This window comes from Chaetodon trifascialis, chromosome 12, assembly GCF_039877785.1.
Source record: "Chaetodon trifascialis isolate fChaTrf1 chromosome 12, fChaTrf1.hap1, whole genome shotgun sequence".
Taxonomy (NCBI): Eukaryota; Metazoa; Chordata; class Actinopteri; order Chaetodontiformes; family Chaetodontidae; genus Chaetodon; species Chaetodon trifascialis.
Window position 1 is genome coordinate 4,028,230 of NC_092067.1, and position 19,399 is coordinate 4,047,628.

At 42.4% G+C, this 19,399-nt stretch overlaps 1 protein-coding gene across 1 annotated transcript in view; it reads left to right on the plus strand.

Annotated features, from left to right (window-relative positions):
* vwa8 (von Willebrand factor A domain containing 8) overlaps nucleotides 1-8,354 on the plus strand; it is a 65,721-nt gene extending 57,367 nt beyond the window's left edge. Inside the window, exons 41-45 of the mRNA XM_070975278.1 lie at nucleotides 1,674-1,799; nucleotides 2,417-2,575; nucleotides 4,323-4,421; nucleotides 5,279-5,517; nucleotides 6,673-8,354. Of these exons, the coding sequence (XP_070831379.1) occupies nucleotides 1,674-1,799; nucleotides 2,417-2,575; nucleotides 4,323-4,421; nucleotides 5,279-5,517; nucleotides 6,673-6,781 (732 nt within the window). The 3' untranslated portion in view covers nucleotides 6,782-8,354. The remainder of the gene's footprint in view (nucleotides 1-1,673; nucleotides 1,800-2,416; nucleotides 2,576-4,322; nucleotides 4,422-5,278; nucleotides 5,518-6,672) is intronic.
* Nucleotides 8,355-19,399: the final 11,045 nt, after the last annotated feature.

Below are 19,399 nucleotides of genomic sequence, written 5' to 3' on the forward strand. Positions count from 1 at the left end.
AGCAAAAGCAAAGGGAGTGGTGGTTAAAAATCCAGGATGTGATACTGTCTCCATTTCATTATTTTGTTTTAGACTTTCCTCCTATTGTGTGTGTGTGTGTGTGTGTGTGTGTGTGTGTGTGTGTGTGTGTGTGTGGTCATGTGATGAGAGGAAAATCGTGCAGCATGTGGGGATGATTACAGAGCACAGACCTTAAGCCTTGCTCTATTATTGTCTTGTCCAGGTGTGAAGCTCTGTTTGTATATGTTGTGGTAGGTCTGTGTTTGTGTGTGTGTGTTTGTGTTTTGCATCCAGGTGTTTTCAGCTGTGCCAGCGCTGGCTTTCAACATGAACACTGGTTATTGTTTGCATTTGTCCTCATAGCCCCAGGCTTCTTTCCCGCTGTAAAGATGATGGAGATTACACCAATCCCACCTGGCATGACGCTGTCAAGTCATGTTATTTTTATCATACCTGAAGAGTGATTTTATGAGTCACACACACACACACGCACACACACACACACACACACACACACACACACACACACACGCACCTATCTCATAGCTGGCAATAGTGTATAGTGTATTGTTTCCACCCACTTCAGTATCCCAGAGGGAAACCCCCCTCTATTTATCTCTCAACAATGGACTGGCTTGCCAAACATAAACACCTGGGCTCTCACTTATCAATTGTCTCATAGGAGGAAATCAGTCCTAACTGGCCAGAGAATTGCATTCTGTTCATTTTAGGAGCTGTGCAGAAGCGTCCTGACCTGTAGGAGTTCTCTGGATCTTACTGGCATGCAGAGACTTCCCCAGGAAGAAGAGATATTTTGGGAAGAGATATTTTGGGAATGTGTAAACTGATCATAAGATACAAATTTGTCAAAAATGTTATTTTTTATGTGATTGACCTAGTACAAGATACAATTGCTCCGTGAACAAAGAGAGCACATGTTGCCTCTCACAGAAGCCATGGTCCTCACAACCGTCAGCTTGGTCTGTCACAACCATTCATAGGGGCAGTGATGTAAATGGCTGCTAAATGGTTTTATATTTGGACCGTATCTGCTGTCACAACGGAAAAAGTTGTCATAAAACAACATTAACACATGCATTTCTTTTCTCTGTTCTCTGCCTACATCGTGTTCACTAGCAGGCGTCTGTCTATCTACAAACAGCTGTTGTTACATATGAGAGTTGCTCTCAGCGGTGTTAAATCATGAGACCTGTGTTATGTAAAAACATCTCTCACTGTAAACAATTTGTAAAGCCTGAGCGTCTGACCCACAGTGGGTGTGGGGAGGGTGGGGACAGATGGTGTTAACCTCCTTTTCTGTAATCTAAAGTCAGGAGAAAGTTTCTCTCCCTCTGTCCTCCTTCTGTCCAAGTGTTTACAGCAAAAAGTGGAGAGACATCCCAAGGAACAGGGTCCGACCTTCAAAGCCTCCTGTCTGTGAGGGCCTGGGTGGGGGGAAAGGTGCTAGCTGGTGGTGCTTAGGGTGACATGTTTGTCTGTGATGCGTCAGCCTGAACTACAGCTGTTTTGTTTTCCTTTGCCTTGTTTCACAATCTGTTGCCTCTGAACGGCCCACTGAAATGAAACCACCTTCCCCAGACAGATTTTGAAATGCGTGTATTTATTTGGTTGACTGGTACAGAACATGTCGTCTTTGTGTGTGTGTCTTTCAGGCCAAAGGGAAGGAGCGGCAGTGGCTGAAGAACCAGGCTCTGGGAGAACTGGATGATGCTAAAATCATTGATGGGCTGACTGGGGAGAAGGCTATATATAAACGCAGGGGAGAGCTGGACCCAGAGGTGTGTGTGTGTGTGTGTGTGTGTGTGTGTGTGTGTGTGTGTGTGTGTGTGTGTGTGTGTGTGTGTGTGTGTGTGTGTGTGTGTGTGTGTGTGTGTGTGTGTGTGTGTGTGTGTGTGTGTGTGTGCATGCTGCTACACATATTTAAACCACACTTCAGCTTTTCCTGAGCCACACCTCCAAACACACACACTCCCAGACTTACACACATGATTTTGACCTTTATCTTTCAGACGATACATTCCAGTGGTGTGTGTGAGGTTATTATTCCTCCCTGTGTGTCTGCCTGAGCTCACACAGCATTCAGTCATTTCTTGTGCTGCAGCAGCCCAGCGCAGAGATAGTTCCCACACTAATTACACAAACTCACACTAACCATAATATGCATCCCATGTTTTTCTACCTTATTTAACTCCAAGCATTGCATATTTTTGGTTTGGCCTGAAGTTCCACGTTGAAATAATTGCGAGCAGTTTTGAAATCCTGGCCTTGTGCTGAATGTTATTTTAAGTAAGCCACACCAAATTCCACACGGCACTTTCCAAAGGAGGTGTTTAATTTAATCATCAGTCGCTGCTAATATTGTGTTTTGCATGTATGTTGCTCTGTGTTGTTACAGCTGGGCAGTCCTCAGCAAAAGCCCAAGCGTTTACGAGTGTTAGCAGACGTGTCGGGCAGCATGTACCGCTTCAACGGCGTGGACGGCAGGCTGGAGCGCTCCATGGAGGCTGTGTGTATGGTCATGGAGGCTCTGGAGAACTATGAGCACAAGTTCAAGGTGATAATGTCTCACCAAACATCATCTGTGTGTAATGTAATGTTGCTGGGGATACAGTTTTTATAGCACTACAGCTGATGGTCTGTCACATAGACAATGTGTGTTCAACAGGACTTAAATCTCATATGCCATTTCTTCTCTGAATGCATCTGAAGCTCAGCAATTCTTCACTTTCAACTTTTTGTTTGAACCTGAACCGGAATATGTGCTCAAGTCACATCACTTTTGGGAACCACTTGGAGCAGGAGCCATAAAATAAACAGTAAAAACCACCCTAGCCTTTCTTTCTCAGATGATTTCACACGGCTTAGCAATATGAGACATTTTGGAGAATCCCTGGGTCAATAAACTTTGTCCACTGATGTTCTTCCACCATCCTCCAAAAGGTTTTCACAATCAAACCTGATTGAAGTCATAGTGATACAAAGTCATCGCGGTCCTTAGGCCCCTGAGCCACCTGCTGTGCCGTGTGAGGGAGTAGTTGTGTTGTAGCTTCTGACATGGTCACACTGTGCTTGGCTTCGGGCCAGACTGTCATTAGTGTAATGACATACGTTTTTGGTGGTGAATAAGCTTATGATCTTCACGACCCGCCTGCTCCTTGTAATCTTATGTGCCACTTTTGTCAAACTTTTGGCTACATCTGTTTGTGCAACGAAAGCTCAGCGGTTCACAAACGGAAATCAAGGAGAGGAAGTGAAATAGAGTGTCAGAGGGGATGGGGAGAGGGAGACATGAGCGTGTGTAAAAAAGCTGAAGGGAGACAGACTTCTTGGCCCCTCAGTGACACTCAAGCCGACCAATACTGATCACATATCAGTGTCACACACACACATGCGCGCGCACACACACACACACGTATATTTCAGTGCTCATCATGCTGTGTTTGCATGTCACCCCTTACATCAAAGTGCCTCTGATAAAACAAATGATATACACACTTTCGCCTGTGTGTGTCTGTGCTATCTGCAGGTTTACAGTGTGTTTGTGTGTCTTCAAATTTGACAGCGGTTGGTCAAACATACATATCTATTCAGGATTTCTATTTGGAAACAGCATGTAAATAGAGATGGCATGATGAAACATTAGTCTGAAGAATTTGCTGCTTAACAATTTCATGTCGTATCTATTACAGCCATCAGACCCCATTTACAAGCCGAAAGTGGAGCAAGATCAGTGTTGTGGAAAAAGAACCCCTCTGAACTTTGATTTGAGTCATTTTAATGACATATGTATTTAGATTTAAATTCAAGGATTTCTTCATCCCTGAGGTGAAGAAAAACCAAACTGAAAAAATGAAAAATGGATCAGACAAAAAAGATTTGATCTGAAAAGTCAAGATTTTGAAAAAACATGCTTGTTACAGAGCAACAGCGATATGGACGGATGAGACACACAGTCGCATACCTTTGACCACCACAGTCATGACCGCCCTTATTAGAAATAGACCATATACGTAATACCTGGGTCCTGAAATAGTTGAGTGGAGCCCACGGTGCCAGGCAGACCCAGCCTTACGTAAGCCAGCTGTGATGGATGGTCTATGGGAGGCATTTAGGCATGACAGGGTTACCATCTCACCTGCGTCTTAAAGCCTCATTCCAAGTGCTATTCCTGCATGAGGATGATACAGCTGGGGTTTACACAAAATATAATGCTGTCATTGTTGCCATATGTTCATGTTGTGTGACACAGCTTACTTTTGTACCATTGTTATTCTCTTACCTAAGCTGTTTCCTCTGTGCAGTATGACATAGTGGGCCACTCCGGAGACGGCTATGACATCGAGCTGGTCAGAGCGGACAAAGCCCCCAGGAATGACAAGGACAGACTCAAAGTCCTCAAGGTACAGATTCATCATCAGTTATATTTTCTTACTCCACACCTGTCGTTCCCATACATCCCTCCACAATATGCTGAAAATGCTGGTTTGTGTTGTTGCTCTCTCTGTCTCAAATGTCTGTTGAAATGCAGCTGGAAGAACACAGTAGCTGAAAAGATGCTGCAATGATGTAATCATGCTTGTTGTTGTTTTCACTTTCCTTCAGTGCTATCTAATCTTTCACATAGTTGGTTTTTTTTTTTTTTTTGGAACATGGGTGAGCTGACCCTTAAATAGACAGTTGCAAAGTTCAATTTTATTTGTATAGCGCCAAATCACAACAGAAGTTGTCTCAGGACACTTTCCATATAGAGCTGGTACAGACCGAGCTCTTTTATCTACAAAGAAACCAACAATTCCCCCATGAGCAAGCACTTGGCGACAGTGGCGAGGAAAAACTTCCTTTTAACAGGCAGAAACCTCGAGCAGAACCAGACTCTGGGTGGGCGGCCATCTGCCTCGACCGGTTGGGTTAGAGAGGAAGAGCAAGAGAGGGAGAGTGAGACAGACAGACAGACAGACAGACAGACAGACAGACAGACAGACAGACAGAAATGCAGTCAGAGAGAGGGAGAGAGAGAGAGAGACAGAGAGACAGACATGCAGTCACAGTTAGCCCACTCGTTCAATGCCCATGCTGTGTGCAGCGCCATGTCCACCACCTCCCAGGGTCAGCCACCACAAAGCCTCCACCTGTTCAATCCACTGGATAACGTATACTGAGGGTGAGGTCAGGGATTTTTGAATGTCCTGTTAAACTTCCCCTCTCCAACTTGTTGTCTCCCCCCTCTCCCCTCCTCCCCTCCTCCCCCGCCCTGCAGACCATGCATGCCCATGCTCAGTTCTGCATGAGTGGTGACTACACTCTGGAGGGCACAGAGGCCAGCATTAAGGAGCTGGCACGAGAAGAGGCTGACGAGCACTTTGTGGTGGTGCTCAGTGATGCCAACCTGGAACGCTACGGCATCCAGCCCGAGCGCTTTGCCCATGTCCTGACGTCTGACCCGCAGATCAATGCCTTTGCCATCTTCATCGGGTCCCTTGGCGATCAGGCCGCAAGGTGAGGAGGTGGACACGGGGGTGGTGGCATCTTGGTCAAGTTCAGTAACGGGTACAAATAAGGGAAGGCAGGACTGGATGAAAGGACAAGGAGATGGATGCAAAGAGCTCCAAATGGAATTTAAATGGACTGAATGAACATCTAAAAAAAGTCAATTTTAAGGAACCAGCTAAAGAAACTTTGCGCAAGGTTAGTTTAGACTGTAGCCGGTCACCCAAAACCAATAAACAACAACTAGACCTTAAAGTTAAGTAGAACAATGAGTATCCAATTTAGTCTGGCCGAGTCCTACTCATGTTCCTGCTTCCTGCTGGTCCTACTGACCTTTGTTGTCACAACTCAGATTAAGTCCTGAGCTTTGCTGGCTTTGAGAAGCCACCGGCTTCATGGTTACAATGCAGGCAGGAGCTGAAAGACCTTCAGAATGACAATGACTGGTTTGGCATCCTGGTCATAACTCTGTGAAGAGGAGGGACAGCAGAGAGAGAGAGAAAGTGCAAAGAAAGAGACCTTTGACCCTTGAAAATTGCTTAAGTGTTAGTTATCTCCAGAAGCCAAGTTTGGGTAGAAATGAACTGTGAATGCAAAGACAGTTCAAGGATACAGTCTATGGGTTCAAGTCAGAATGTGGGGATAGAGGAATGACAGTATTATTCATGTCAGAGCAGCACCCAAGCATAGGAACTTCGTTATGGGGAAACCAGTTACAGTTGCGAAGTGAGTAGAAGATGGACTGATTTCCAAATCACATGAGGTTAAAAAATGAAATATTCTCTTCAACGTGTCTTATGCTGTTTGTTATTAAATTTTGATGAAGGGTACCCAAACTTTTGTATGCCACTGCATGTAATGTTACATGAGGACACTTTGGGAAAAGTGTTTGTGTTCATTTCAAGGACAAACTACTAGTTGGGAAAGATGGAGGTGTAAGCAAACGAGGGGATGAATGAACAAAGGAAGAGAGATTCCCTGTTGTCTTGTTTCTGAGCTCCGCCATGCTCCACCAGAGCTTTCCTTCACACACACTGAACTCTGTCAGTGGAAACTTCACACAGCAAATGAGCACCTGTCTTTTTGTATTGGGACATGATTCTTTTGCTTAAGTTCAATCCAGATGTTGAACCTCAAACTTCGATCTTTTTTGCTTTGTTTCAGACTCCAAAAGACCCTGCCAGCAGGGAGATCCTTCGTTGCCATGGACACCAAGCAGATCCCCCAAATACTGCAGCAGATCTTTAAATCTACAATGCTCTCCAGTGCCTAAGACTGACACACACAAGCACATACACTCACCTCTTCTCTCACACATTCAGAACCTCAAAATTTGCGCTGAAGCTCATCACAGGGATCGCTTTCTGTATCAGATTGGAGAACTTTATCTGAGTGTGTCAGGTCTTAAGACCTTTGTACACGCCTGAAGTGGAAAGACGGTTATGTGAGCTATTTCACAGAAGCCTTCTGTCTGTCAGCTACCTCTGACAGTGCTGTATTAGCGTGACTGAGTTAGATAATGTTTAGCTGCTTTGTACTGTCCCTCGGGGAATAGGTACTGTACAACGTGGTCTGCAAAAAGCCTGTCATCTTGCAGTATGACTGTGCTCTACTGTGAGATAACAAGCTCTTTATAACTCCGGCGACATTGTGAAGGCCTGGAGCCTGTCTCAGACCCCATGTGGGGATCAAACACACAGCCTAACCTGTTGTTGTTTTTGTGTTTTTGCCAACAGTGTGCTGACGCAGACACACGTGTCCTTGTCTTGTTTTGGGTATTGAGCAACTTTATTGAGAGAGGCAGGGTCATGAGCCTATAACAGCCTCACTTTTTTGGAATTCCTCCTCATTTATCATCTGTCACACAGAAAAACACACACACGCAGGTAGGGCAACACTAACGCGCCACCTGACAGACACTTGGATGTGGCTAACGGCAATAACTTGCCTCTGTTGGAATGCTGGGACTGTGACCAGGAAATTTCCCACCCGACCGCACATGCTCTTTCAAGGCAGCCTCTGTTGCACAACCCCCTGCTGTGTGTGTGTGTGTGTGTGTGTGTGTGTGTGTGTGTGTGTGTGTGTGTGTGTGTGTGTGTGTTTTCTCGTACAGCATCTATGTTAACGTACATGAGCCCTTTCCTTCCTGACTGCTGGACCTTGTGACACCACATGCTCATCTCAGTCCTGCAAAGAATCTGAGATCACCTTTCATTGCCAGACCACCCACTCCTCTTTCTCAAACACACACACGTGAACACCTACAAGGCAAATTATCAGAAACTTCTCTCCTACTGTGTCAGTTTGTGGACAGTTGTGCATGTTTAGAGATTAAGTACACACTGACTTTTGTGTGTACAGCATTTTTAATGTACATATTTGTTCTCTGACATCAGGCTCTGCAGTCAGATTAGTTCTTCCTGTCTGTGCCTGCTAACAGCCACGTGCATCCACGTGCATATCAGTTTCACCCATGGTTTTGTTACTTTGTGTTCACGCCTCACTTTGCTTGACTGATAGGATCGATAGAACTGCTGATCTAATTATGAGGCTCCATTGATCCCTCCTCTGGGGTCCTATCCCTGTTTTATTAACCCACTTCCCATCTCCCTTTTATCTCCTCTCTTGTTCTTTCTCTGTAGATTTTGTCTACATTGTATGTTTGCTTGTTGAGACTTCATGTTTGGGTATGTAGGCATTAATGTGAAGTGTACATTGATGCATATTAAAATCATATACATTTTTACTCTCTTTAGTCTTATTTAATTGTAAATTTTTCTGTTATTTTATGTGAAAAAAATCATAAAAGTAATGTAGAAAATTTTAATAAAGTTATGTTAACATTGCTTAGTTGCTTCATTTTTTTTGGTCTCGTCAACTTATATTATAAGTTGATTATTTATCATATGCTGCTTAGCAACTGTGGTTATAACCTTTCGCATTCTTCCCCTGTTCTCACTGCAAAGGAAACATGTATCTGTAGATTTTGTCATTTTTAATATTTCAGATAAAGGATCAATTATATCTATATAGATCAAGAGAATTCTCCTACTTGTATAGCTAAATAAACCATTTAAAAGCCCACTGGATCATTTTAATCTCAGCTATTAGATTAAGTGCGCATTGTGTCGTATATTATTCTGCAGTTGACCAGAGGCTCTTAATTCTCAGGAAATAAGTGACTTCTTAGAATCACAGATTCAATTCAGTTTTATTTATATAGTGCCAAATCACAACAGAAGCTGTCTCAGCACACTGTCCATATGGAGCTGGTATAGACCAAACTCTTTACCTGCAGAGACCCAGCAAAGCCCTCATGAGCAGGCACTTGGCGACAGTGGTGAGGAAAACCTTCAGACCACTCAGCTTTCCTTTCATTTCTTCAGTGGTGTCTTTTCCATGTGTTGTGATGATGTGTTCACTCAACCACAATCACCCAGTCCACCCTCACTGTTTTGACCAGGCAAAGTAACTCAACTCATACTATGCAAAAATTCACCATTCACACTTCACACTGTGTAGTTAGATGTCATCCTGTACTCTCATCCAAATAAGGTGCTTAAGAAAATCAAAATTCAACACCTTCCTCTCCCGGACAACATGTTGCTCTATTCATATTTTTGTTGTAGTTACTGTAATATTCCTCAAGTCATTAGCTTCTTTTCTATTTTGGTGACATCTCTGGTGCTGCATGGATGCCCTTTCTTCCCTCACCACCTAATATTTGTAAATCTCTGTTGATCACTTTAATGTCTTTCTCCTTCAATGTTCTGAAGAATATTTCTGAAAGGTGTATCTGACAGCTTGAGGCCAGAAAATCAAGTATCAGGAAACTCACTCATTTGCAGTTAAGTCATTATAGCAGTTGGTAAAACATCCATCCATCCATTTTCTATGCCGCTTATCCCTTTCGGGGTCGCGGGGGGGCTGTCAGCGGGTGAGAGGCGGGGTACACCCTGGACCAGTTGCCAGCCGATCACAGGGCACAAACACACAAGCATTCACACTCACACTCACACCTAGGGGCAATTTAGAGTCACCAATCAACCTAATGAGCATGTTTTTGGTCTGTGGGAGGAAGCCGGAGTACCCGGAGAGAACCCACGCATGCACGGGAAGAACATGCAAACTTCACACAGAAAGGCCCGACCTGGGAATCGAACCGGCGACCTTCTTGCTGTGAGGCACGCGCACTACCTGCTTGCGCCACCGTGCAGCCCACTTGGTAAAACATTTCATTGAAAATGTTTTACATTATTACTTTTCTAATTCACCCCACAATCTGTGCCTTGGCCCTGGCTGGCATATGGAAAGAGTGGTGTAATGGTAATTACATAATTACATGTTACACTTTCTGTTGCACTTTCTTCCCTTGCTTCCTGCACTGCACTGCTTTATTAACACACTGTTTATCACCCTGGATTTGCAATGACAAACTGATTCTTAAAATAATTTTAGACTGTGTTGCATACATTATAGTGTGAGGTGTGTAGTGGAAAAATCAGCTGAAACATCTGGCTGGTGAATCAGCATGTGCAAAAACTACAAGCAAATTGTTTTGGGGTACTTTTGGCTTATGTCATCACATGTCAGTCTTGACCATGTGTTTCACAAAGCAGATAACACAAACACATAAGTGTGACGGTCTCATGTGATGACTTGAGGCTAAACTGCCACAGGATTGATGCCTATGCAGCCCACAGCAGGACAGCACAGGAAGAAAATGATCAATGTTATTAATAGCTGATTCTGTGTCAACTCAGCAGGACAGACATGGCAGAGTGATTGCTTTCAGCAGTAGAAACAGGATGATTGGTGCCAGCCTGTCAGTTACTTGCAGGCCTGTTTGTTAGAACTGTGTTCATAGTGCAGCAGTGTTACATGTTATAGTATTTCACTTAATGATGTGGTCAGTAGATGAGAAAATTTCTCAAAAGAGTGCATATGTGCTTATTGCTACATGTGTGTGTGTGAATATTTTCCAGCTAGGAGAAATAATTAAACCAGGACTACACGAACCTTTGAAGAAGGAGAATGTAATTATGTCAGTCTAATAACATACATTTAGACGGACATGAAGGAAAGAATCACCCAAATACTGCTACAGTACGTCTGTGGGTGAGTATATAAGGATAGTTGCACACAATCCCCTGTGGTGGTGTAGACAGACGGCTGATGGCAGTCCCAAAGTTTTATGGCAGATTCATTAGACAGTAATAACAGTCTTGAGTCAATAGTGCTCACTAATCGTTATGTGGTTAGTGTGTGTATGGTGTGGCTGGCTAGTTGTTAAGCCTGTGCCTGAGTCTTTGGAGAGAAAAACAGAGGGTGGTAAAAAGAGAGAAAGATGGAGACACTGACCCTTTTGTGCTGAAAGAGATCCTTCTCGGGACAACCTCACGTAGGACGTGTACACACACACACACACACACACACACACACACACACACACACACACACACACACACACACACACACACACACACACACACTGAATGACCACCTGACACCTGGCCCTGTCAAGTCCTAATTGAGTTGTACATTCAATGTTGAGAGGAGCCTTATGAGTTGCGCTGCTGACAGACCCAAAGACAGAGTGGCTGAGCACCTGACACACAGACATGCTGATATGCGGATGTACTGGCAGCCAGTTGGAGCAGTGATGAAAAACAAGCTGCTGTAAAGAGAAGATTATGAGGCTGTATTTCAGCACGTCATGGAAGTTCACCAAGAACTAATGATGCGGTTTTTCCAAGTCCAAACATGGGCTTATGTCTGTAAAAGGATTTGGGATAACCCACGAGACAATATGACAGTGTTAAAAGTGGAATGAATGCATAAAAATATTAATGGGTTTTTACTCAATGTTCGTAATTTTTTAAAACAATTTTTCAGTTGATCACTCAATACTCTGTTACTCAAAATGCGTTGTTTGTAGTATGCAGTTTGGGTATGTTCCCTCTGAATTTCCACCCTTTTCTGGTGGTGGTGGTCGTTGCATGTTCCTATGATCCTTGGGGCTGTGTTAGAGGTAACCATACCTCCTGTTATTCCCTCCTAAGGTAATTTGGTCCAAGGTGGGGGGTCAGATTTAGAGTTGTTCAAAGACATCTTTGGATCACTGTCTTCAGGAAAAGCAACGTCTTTCGAATAAAAAAAACAAAGACCCCCTCTGCATTAAGGTCTAGGAGAGATCTCGTTGCCAGCTGGGTGGTAGTCATAGGGAAGGTTCTTGGCTCAAAACACTGGATCTTGGCACATGTCACCTCTCTTGTGGGGAAGGGGCCAAAACTTATATGGTAGCTGGAAGGTACCAGCTAGATATAGTTGGGCCCACTTCTGGGGTTTGTGCTGACCAGCAGTTTGGGGTACATGGGGCTTTGGAGGCTTTATTGTATGTAGTGTTTCTCTGGTCCTGCATGGATCTTTTAGGGCACATGATCTGAACATGGATATTATTATTGTTTGTTATTATTGTATTGTGAGCTGGAATGAGCTGGACACATGCAATTCTGTCCCAAATCTGGAAATGATGTGCTTGTGTTTCCCAAACAATATGAGCCAAGTAATTAACGGCCAAAAATTCTATTTTGAAAGGTCACACCCCTCATGTGTCCGATTGACTTGAAATTGAAGACACAAATCCAGCTCAATGTGCTCAAAATAAATAAATAAATAAATAAAAAATCCACGTTCATAAAAGTCTGCTATGATGATTTTTCATCATTTAGATTTTTTTTTTTTAATAAAAATAATATAAAGTAATATAAATAGAACTTGTTGGAGTTTGACACTAACATGGGTATACAGAATTGCAGGACTGAGTTACACATTTCTATTACATATGGGAGAGATCAGTCTAAAAACATGGCCGCCATCAACCAAAAAATCTTGCAAAGGTGGGAGTTTAGCAGGAAAATGGCCAATACTTGTTAACAATTTGCCCAATCATCATATATATTGGCACATATCTTCAGGCCATGATTGGGAATATGCCTACCAAAGTATTTGGAGCTCAACACACCAACCACAAACACCAAAAACATGTACCTTCAAACCCAGTCGACAGAATTTCACCAGTTTTTGTGTGCATGCTCTGGGGGCAAGTATTAACCAAAATCTGAAGTACTATGTTGATTGAGTGGGCATGGTCTGTCACATATTTGCTCACAAGACTGTCCATAGCAAACACCATGCTGAAGTATACAAGTATTGTTGTTGATAATACTTTGGTCAAAGATCAATGATTGACTTTGTAATCGTATAAGCTGATCAACACGTATATTCATGTCTTGGAGTCTTTGGTGAAGCAAGGGACAGAGTTGTCAATCGATCACCACCTGGTGGTGAGCTACATCAGGTGGCAGGGAATCTGTCAGTGCAGTGAAAGTGACCTGTAAACATATGGCTGAGGCCTCTGGCAGAAAAGTTTTCAACACCTCCAAAAGGTCATGGGTTTCTTGGTTGGCCTCAAAAGCTTGGGTAAATAAAGAAGGTCCTGCCTCCCCTGTGATCCCTTGTCAAAGACTGCTGGAAATATGAGGACCTAAACCTGACACACTCACCCTTTGTAGAGGAGGTAGAGTCAGAAGAATCAGGGAAGCCTTGCCCATCTCCCTGGTGGAGAATCCCTGAGACAGTCAAAAAGTCAACTGTCACTGTTACTGAGTCATTTTCATGGACAGGAGTTGTAGACACTGCCAGGGTGCGAAGAGTGTATGATTTGATGATGCATGTCTGTTGTTTTTTTTTTTTGCCATGATGTTTGTTTGTTGACCCCATTGGACCATGACCCTAGTGGGGCAGTTTGCAGCTGAGGAGGAAGTAGATTGGTTGAGGGGCAATGTCTCCAAGTCTGGTGCTATGGTACTCTGTTTAGTTTAAGGGTCTTGTTTACAAGTGAGGGTAATTAACATCAGATCAACAGACAAGTATATTTTGGCAGTGATGTGAGCATTGTACCAGACTGCTTTCCATCTATTAATGATCTATGGTGCAACTCTCACCTATGATCATGAGCTCTGGGTAGTGACAAAGAATGAGCTACGCAATACATATATTTAATTGTAATTATTATTTCATCCTATAATGCATCCTCTGACTCATGCATGTGTTATACTCTTTGAGCCGTGTTTCCAAGAAGGGTCTGTTGGGTTGCCAACATTGCTGCAGACCCCGATGCCTTTAACATAAGCCTCTCCCAATGTGGCTGCTAGGATGCTAGGAACTTGCTCTGTTCCTGCCCACAGGGAGACAGGGTACAGCAAACATTTATGTCCACTGTCCCAGGAAGTGGTGAAGTCTGGTTGCTGTTAAGTACACAGTCAGAGCTGCAAGCCACTTTCACCCCTGACCTTTGAAAGCCAACCAAGAGCATCTAATAGCATAGTGATATGACGCAACAGAGAGAGATGGAAGATTTTGCATTGTGTTTGTTCAAACTGTCTGTTGCAGCTTTTAAATGTAGTTTAGCTGAATCTTTGCTCTCAACACACACACACACACACACACACACACACACACACACACACACACACACACACACACACACACACACACACGATAAATACCTGGTCACATACTCTGTGTCTCACCCTGTCAGTCACGCAATTAATGTTTCAAGACATATAACCTCACTTTGTCAACTGAAACCATGTACTTGGTTGATGAATAACTCAAGTAAGCTTAGCTTGGCTGAAGTGGAACATTTGTAACGACAAGAGCCAATCCTCATGGCTAATTCAGATCCTGATTACTAGTTTTAGTGTGTGTGTGTGTGTGTGTGTGTGTGTGTGTGTGTGTGTGTGTGTGTGTGCATGTGCATGCATAATATCAGGCTAATGAATTCATTCAACCTTTATTTTAACTCGGAAAATACATTGAGGTAGAGACCTCATTTACAATGTAACCAAGTGAGACAATAAAAACAAAAGCACTTAGACATGGAAAAAGCCAAAATGACATAAAACTTACAAAAAAATGAATAAGAAGAAAAAGCAATAAAAGCCATAGAAGAAGGATCCATTTGAAATAAAATAAGGTAAATAGACAACAACAATTAGTAAAAACAGTAAAAATGCAGAAAAAAATGCAAAAACCATTAATCAAGTAAAACAGGAGCACCTAGAAGCAAAGTTGAAACAATTAAGAATTTAAATACGGATAAAAATGAGGAAAAAATGAGAGTGTGGAAGACTCACAGATGGCACTGCATGTTGTTCCATGTTGCAGTAATATGAAAAACTGGATTTTCCAAGTTCAGTAAAAACAGCTGGCACCTGCAGCATGATCCAATCACTGGACCAAGTATGATAAGAACCCACATTAAAAGAGAGCATTGAACTAATGTAAGAAGGTAAAAGACCAATAAGAGCTTTATAAATAAATAAAACCCGATGTCTTTCCCGTCTTACACTGAGAGAGGGCCACCCAACCTTAGTATACAGGTCACAGTGATGGGTGTCGTAACTATCTCCAGTGATGAATCTCAAGGCCGAGTGACACACAGATTCCAAGGGCTTCAGAGTGGCAGCAGAGGCATGCATGTATAAAATATCACCATAATCTAAAACCGACAAAAAAGTTGTCTCAACAAGCATCTTTCTACAATGCAGCAGAAAGGAGGGTCTGTTTCTATAAAAGAAACCAATTTTCATTCTCAAGGAAGACACAAGCTTGGAAACATGACACTTAAAGGTTAACTTTTCATCAATCCAAATACCAAGGTACTTATACTCTGTCACCCTTTCAATATTTACACCATTCCTGGTAGAGATGGTGAAGCTGTCAGGAGTCATATTTTTTGATCTGGAGAACTACATGAATTTTGTTTTGTCTGCATTGAGAACCAGTTTATGATTATTGAGTGCAACTTGAACATCAGAAAAACATTGTTGGAGGGAATTTAAGGCAGAGTGTGCATCATTTGCAACGCAGTACAGAATTGTGTCATCTGCATATAAATGAATATTACTCCCAGTGACAACTGAGGTAATATCATTGATATAAAGTGAGAACAAAAGAGGCCCCAGGATGGAGCCTTGTGGGACATCTTTTGCTAGCTGCACAAATTCAGATTTACTATCCCCACTACGCACACCCTGCTGTCTGTCGCTAAGGTAGCTCTGAAACCATTTAAAAGCTAAGTCATCAAACCCGAGACTGCAAAGTATTTTTAAGAGCAGTACATGATCCACTGTATCAAATGCTTTTGAGAGATCAATAAAAAGAGCTGCAGTGTTTTTTTCCTATCTAAGGCTGTAATAATGTCATTTAAAACAAAGATGGCTGCAGTAATAGTGCTATGTCTTTCCCTAAATCCTGATTGATGCATGCTGAGGATGCAATGTGTTGAGATGAAAGATTTTAATTGATTATTGACAAGAGACTCCAAAACCTTTGACAAGCAAGATAATTTGGAAATAGGTCTGTAATTATTTAGGTTAGCAGTTCCACAACCTTTATGCAAAGGTGTTACATAAGCGACTTTCCAAACCTTAGGAACTGTGCCATTTAAAAGTGAAAGGTTAAAAATGTACCACAATTGGAGCAGTAACTTTTGGAAAGAAGGTGTCAAGTTTATCTTCTCCCACAGACATCTTGGAATCCAAGGAAAGAAGTGCATTAGCTACTTCATCGATAGAGAAAAGCCGCAGTGAAAAGCAAGGAGTTGGCTTGATATGGGCGATGGGATCAATGGTAGACAGTGGTGGTCCTGTATAAAAGTTGTCGAACAATTTACCAGAAGATGCAAAACGATCATTAAAAGTAATACAAATCTCCCTGTGGTCTGATATAGAATATCCCTGTGGTGTGGTGAGAGGAGGAAATGAGACGGAAGACTTATGGTTAAAAGAGTTTATTGCCTTCCAGAAATTCGCTGGATTAGAATAAGATTTTGGAAATGATTTAAATAATAATCAGATTTAGCCTTTCTTATTGCAGAAGTACATTTATTTCTAAGCTGTGTAAAAACAAGGAAGTGACCAGGGTCTCCAGTACGTCTGGCCAGGGCCCAGGCTTTATTTTCTCTTTAATCAGAGAGGAAATTTCTGATAAAAACCAGGGGCTTTACCTATTCTGTATTCTATATTTTTTAAAGGGTGCATGCTTATTAACTATTAAGTTAAATGATTTACAGAAGTGGTCTAGAGCTCGATCAACATCTGAGATTTTGGCAGTGTCATGAATATCACTTATCAGAAGATCATTCAGGAATTTCACCACTTACAGCTTCCTTGCAGCCAGTCCTATTTAAACTTTCCCTATCTGCCTCCACAAGTGTTCCATTCAAGTCATAGCCATATAGTGCTACCTCATTTTTAAAAATGTAAAAAATTAATAAATAAATGAATAAAAAAATAAAAAATAAAAAAAATTGTTTGATTGTTAAAAAGGTATGAAATGGGAAACTACCAATTGTCAGTTTCTCTTAATGCAAATAGTTCTGGCCAGGTTTTTTTTTTTTTTCCTGTCATTTACCATTTCACTCTCTGTGAAATCAGACAGTGAATGCTCCATTACTAATGCTTCCCACTCAGACAGTTGGAGCTTTCATAGAGTCCTGTGATGACTGTTACATCATACAGAGGATGTGGTTTTGCAGAGTGTTACTGTGGTCAGCTCTCAGAGCAGATATGATAATGCTGTTGTCCTTGACTACTGGTAAACAATGTTTTGTTTATGTGCTTGTGACTGCTGAGCTGTTGGTTACACTAGCTATTTATTGTACAACATGTCATATGGTGATTTTTTTTTTGTACAATTCAGCATTATCCCAAAATATCATCTGCCACTGAGGTGTTTGAATGAATGCGTTAAAAATCAAGGAATGAGTGTGTCCTACATAGCAATATTTATAAGCGCAATCATAAGAAACAAACAACAACTACTTACTCAACTTACTCAAACTTACTCAACTTACTCAAAAGGCAGATCTTCACTCAATGGCACTAAAAATGTGTCTAATTTAAGGTTTGGTGCATTTTTGTAGTATGTGCTCTATTTTCAACCCTTTTGTGGATGTGTGTGTTTTTTCACACATGTTGATTATGGGGCAGGCAGGGAGACTTCCCTCTGACAGGACCAAGTGTGTGTGGAGCAGACGCACAGAGAGGACACGCCTGGAGCTGTGGGAGAAGAAACACAGCTTTAATAGATTCTTGGATCTCCTCTGCACAGTCTGTGCTGTACAATATCAGACAGCCTTCACCTTTGGTCCTGAAATTTCGCATGAATGCACTGAAAGCCAGGCATCCAAGAGTCACAAAGTCCCACACACAATTGTAATCTAATACACGTGTTACATAGTGAGTGGACACACGTTAGTAGATTAATGAACTTGAATGTGGAAATAAACACTGAATGTTGAATACTGATGAAGTTGGGTTGTATTTATTATTTATTGACATTGGTTCAGACAGGTAGAAACACGCATTTGTCACCACCACTGAGACTAATTTCTCTCGATAGCCCCCCCTTTCTTGTTAAGGGTGTGTTCATTGGTAAAATCAGCCAATGGTGGTGTTTGTTTTCAGACAAAATTAATGTGCGCTTCATTCCTTCATTCAAGGCACAGCAGCTGAGACCAGTGGTGTACCCAGCAGGCCAGCCACATAAGAATTCGTTGCGTACTTGCTGACTGTGTGTTCATGTTGGTACATGTTGGCCAGAGGCCTGTTGCCATGGTCACAGGCTGTGACTGACAGCAGAAACTTTTTTTTGTTGTCACTACAGTTTGTAAGTTGTTCCGCTGCCTGCGTGGTGATTTGAATGTGCACTGGAGACTGTGTGTGCACAACAGATGCTGCACTGATTTGTTTAGCAGATTCCCCCCCCCCCCCCTTTCCTACTCTCTCTTTCTGTGAGTCTTCCACACTCTCATTTTTTCCTTCCTGCTTCTTTGTCTCACACCACCATGTAAAACTGAGCTGGTTTGGCAGTACCTTCAACCAGCCTCGTATCTCTGTCTTTTTGTCTCTGTATCTCTCTCCCTCTGTTGCATTCCAGTGTATGTCAGAGATAATATCTGATAAGTCTGCTAGTTCAGATTGAAATGAATGTCTCCGTCTTGATGAATAAACACAGGGATGATGCTCCCAGCCACACAGTGTGCCTCACTCAGTCCATGTGCGTGTGTTTTTAATTGTGCTTATGCTTCATCTGACTTGTGTTTTTCTCCACTAGCACAAAACAAAGGTGGAGCTGTAGCTTGACCTCAGAACTACAGCGTCCTGCAGAGCCTGTGAGCCAGAGCTAAACAACAGCCCTGAGGAGAGGAACAGTAATGAGCATAATGATGACGAATGATGCAGTGAAATGGTTTGAGAGACAAAGGCCAAATGGTCCAATTTTAGTCAAGTAGCCATTATCCTGATTTATCACTGTAAACGAAAACAACATACAAGTTACCACACACCCATACCCACACATGCATTCCTCCCAACACTATACCTCTCAAAGACAACACAGCAGCAGCAGACGATTCCTGTGCATGTGTGTCTTTCCTGCCCTTTACTCCAGTGAAGCCAGGAAGTTCACTGGAGACCGAGACTTAGACCTGTTTTGGAATGAGAAGGAGGAGTTATTTGTTTTCCTGCCTTCTACTTTCCTTCCTTCCGTCTCTAAACGTCACCTTTTGATTGCTACTGAGGATTTCTTCTCATCTAATCACAGTCACTGACTTTATTTTGTTCCCTAATGGGCTGGTAAATTACAAATTTTGGTTTTCCTGTTCACTCTTTTAGTGAATAATTATAGCCAACATGCAATTCTTCAAGGAGAGAGACAGAGAGAGCAACAAAAAGAGCGAGAACGGGTTTAATTAGCATAGCCACACGTAGATTTGGTTAACCCTTTGCGTCTGAGGCCTGATGGGCCTAATTACCTCAGC